General features: G+C 39.3%; 1 protein-coding gene across 1 annotated transcript; it reads right to left on the bottom strand.

The window, feature by feature from the left end:
• Positions 1–527: 527 nt before the first annotated feature.
• Positions 528–3,314, bottom strand: LOC147502520 (MA3 DOMAIN-CONTAINING TRANSLATION REGULATORY FACTOR 2-like). Its single transcript, XM_086607300.1, is given in 4 exon segments — positions 528–1,221; positions 1,224–2,549; positions 2,727–2,818; positions 2,899–3,314. Coding segments are annotated over 4 exon segments (2,247 nt in total). The 5' UTR covers positions 3,185–3,314; the 3' UTR covers positions 528–678.
• Positions 3,315–3,688: the final 374 nt, after the last annotated feature.

The raw sequence follows: 3,688 nt of genomic DNA, 5'->3' as shown, positions 1-3,688 counted from the left end.
TACAGGGCCCAAAATATTAGTTCCTATTGGAGCACCTCCTAAATCCGCCTCCAATTACCTGGGATGAAAGGGCTTGTTCCAAAAAGCCATGATCGTATTCCTGATCATTCTAAATTATCCCTAACAGCTTAGCTGTATTTTCAGTGATGCCAAGTGCAAAGTTAATTGTGTTCAATCCTATTCAATAAGATGTGTAACTATTATTCCATTTAGAGTTTGCTTTTCTTTTTCATCCATTAGTGTCTCTGGATAAAGACCATATGTCCGTATATCAATCTAGTTTGGTAGTTTCCATATATGCATTATTATTAGGATTCTAATGAAGTAATCGAAAAGTCTAGTTGAAATTTTAAGTAAACTGGTTCCAACCTTTACACTTTATAAGTCACAAGAAGTAAATCGTGTTCTGGTAATTACTAAAGAATATTAGTGCTGTGTGTTGGATTGAATTTGCCATTCTATATTTTGGGCTTTAGATATGAACAAACAAAATCATCGACTAAAAGTTGGAGAAAGATCCTCGACAGTTTTTCTTGCAGCAAAGTTTAGAATGGATTTAAGAAAGACAAATGTGGTACATGCATTTCGCCCATAAGTAGCACAGTAGTGAAACAATATTATAAAGGTACATATCGAGAAATATTACAATCGCGTGGATACTAATACTACTATAGAGATCTAATTCCTCTTTGCCAAGCTAGGATGACTCAAGCTTAGATCTAAAGAAGAAGAGCCATTTTCACCTATATGTACTGGTCTGTCTGAAGAGAACGAAGAATCCAACCACCCGGCATCTTTAGCCCCATTAACATATTGAACGAACTGTTGTTCAGCATCTGGGACATCCAAAGCCAAATCATCGAGATAGTCTGCCACTCTCCCGAAACCTTTCGCCATCTGATTCGTGGTGATGAGTCCGACCGAAAAACACTGCCCCAACAAATCCCACAACCTTCCACTCCTCTTTTCCATGACTGTCACCAATGCCTTCTTGACAACCTCATGGTGGAAAAATGGCATGCCTAGTTCCTTTATGCAGCGGAATGCTTCATGTACCTCTCCACCAGATTCATACTCCTCCAACAACTTCTCAATTTTGTCTTTGACATCCTCAATTGCCCATCCAGGCTTGCTGCTTCCTCCACCACCCCAACATCTTAGAATCCGGCTCACTAGAAAGGCGGGTTGAAGCAATGACCGTGCCATTTGGAATACTTTGCTTCAGATTGAATCTGTTCCGTGCAACGAAAACCTATTTCCTCTAAATGTTGCGGAGGGAGGACTTCATCTACCACAGCTCTAGCCAAAAACATTGCAAGATCTTCGACAACTGCTGGATTATCCAAAGAGGTGTCATCTGCAGCCTCAATCAACATGACAAACCCATTTACAATACCATCTGGGGGAAATGAAAGAGATGTGAGCAACATAGAAGCCATTTCCTTCTCCCTGTTCTTACGATCCATTGCCATAGTTATCAGCTTCTTCACAAAAAGAGCGCTTAGTTCTACAGAAGAATTACAGTTTTCTGATTCTAGACTACTAACAACCTCTAATATATCACCGGCCAAGAAATACTCCTGAATTGTTGCTTCAACCTGGATCTTGAAGAGCCTTATAGTGTCATTTTCTATCCCCCTCTCTTGTTGGAAGGAAAGTGACTTCAGAGACGAAGCACACAACCAGCCCTCTGATGCTGCCTTTGAGATCAATGACTGCAAAAGCTCCCTTGCGCTGAGGATATCAAGCGACAAGTCATCAACCATGTCAATTAGCCGACTAAATCCCTTGGTTATTTGACTTGAATTAATAAGTCCTTCCCCAGACGCTTCCTTCAACAAGTCCAGAAGTCGGTCTTCAGATGCTCGGTTTTCCATTGCCATTATAAGCACCCGCTTGACTATCTCATGGTGGAAAAAAGGGACTTTCAGATCTTTGATGCACCTGAAAGCCTCATTCTTATCGCCGCTCAGGACATACTCTATCAGCAGATTTTTTATCTTCGTTTTCATATCGTCATATGTTTTGTTTTTGCAACCACTCCACTTGCGCTCAATGATCTCTGCATGAAGTGGAGCAGATAAGTAGCCCTTCTCTGCTCTTAATAAAACCTCTGCCCCTTTAGAGTCTTTCGCTAATGAGGCCATTTGGTTTTTCAAAAATGCTGGCGGAAGTATGTCATCGACAACAGCACGGGCTATAAAGAGTGCCAGAACATCCACTGCGTCTGGAATATCTACAATCAAATCATCTGCTGATGCAATCAATTTGCTAAAGCCTTTATACACATGTGGAGGGGCAAGCACATTTGCGTAAAGTGAAGATAACAGAACAGCAGCCATTTCTTTCTCTTTGTCATGCCTATCCATTGCCATAGAGAGAAGCTTCTTAACAAAGTAGTAGTTATAGCCTGGCATACCAAGTTCTTGTAATTCATTCGCAGTCGACAGGACATCATCATTAACAAAATATTCCTCTACTATTATCATAAGCTTTTTCCTATACTCCACAAATGCTCGAACAGATTCTGTTTCAGTTAACTGCTTACCCTGAAAATTTCTACACAAATTTGAGTCATCATGAATATTCAATCACAAGTATCATTTTGTAATAGCTACACTTTAAGCAACCAGATCGATATGCATTGCACATCAAAGAAAAAACATCATGGTTAAAAGAGTGTTCATAAAAATGAGATATCAAACACAAATTATCTAGTGTTTTACCTCATTATTGTCATAATTTGGATCATTTGGATCAATGCAGTCCTCTTCTGTATCAAGCAAACCTCCCCAGGTACCTTTTCCTCCATAGCCAGCTGTATCGACATTATGTTACAACATGATGGAAACAGCAATACATTTCAATCTATGGCGTGTAGTTGTGCTTGTGCATTACCTTTTTTGGGACGACCATCTCGTCCAGAATGCGTGTGCCTGTCATTCTTCCTTGGGCTCCCCTTGCTTGGACTCCACTTGCTACTAGGACTTCCTTTGCTACTAGGACTACCTTTGCTACTGGGACTTCCTTTGCTTGGTCCATGCTTACCATGATGCGGCTTTGGCAATTTTGGAGATCTAGGGGTAGTGTTAATTTGCAAGGGAGTAACAGATAGTTGGTCGGTACTCTCTGAGGCAGAATGGAACTGTTCTGGATGCTCTTTGGATACTTTGTTATACTCCATAACACAATTTACACCTAATATCACTATTACTTCACTAATTCAAAATCGCTATTGCCATGAAAAGATCCTTGAGACCAGCACCCTTGCACAAAATATGCTCTTACTCCAAATGTCAGTCGCGGTTATGTCCAAACTACATTATTAACAAAAGCAAAATAAACAAATAAATAAAAAACAGACAAATAAATAAAAATGAGTAAATTAAATAATCAAATTGCTATGATCTAAAAAGTTATCTCTGACATCCAAAATAACATAACAAAACAAATGCTTACGAAATACTTTACTGCAACAACTTTCACTACAATCAAATGTACTGTGGCAAAAATTGTAAACCTTAAATTCCTCAAAAAGAATTTGAAGGTGAGGTTTCACAAGCGCTCTTCATTCAGAGGGTGAAAAATACAACTCTTACAAATTTGTAGGATGAACTTGGATAAAAACAACAAACCGAAAAAGTGGAGTAAAGCAAAATGCTATTGTTTCAACCATACAGAAACTTCT

Source organism: Coptis chinensis, chromosome 4, assembly GCF_015680905.1.
Source record: "Coptis chinensis isolate HL-2020 chromosome 4, ASM1568090v1, whole genome shotgun sequence".
In the NCBI taxonomy this organism is placed as follows: Eukaryota; Viridiplantae; Streptophyta; class Magnoliopsida; order Ranunculales; family Ranunculaceae; genus Coptis; species Coptis chinensis.
This window is presented reverse-complemented; position numbering and strand designations above follow the sequence as displayed.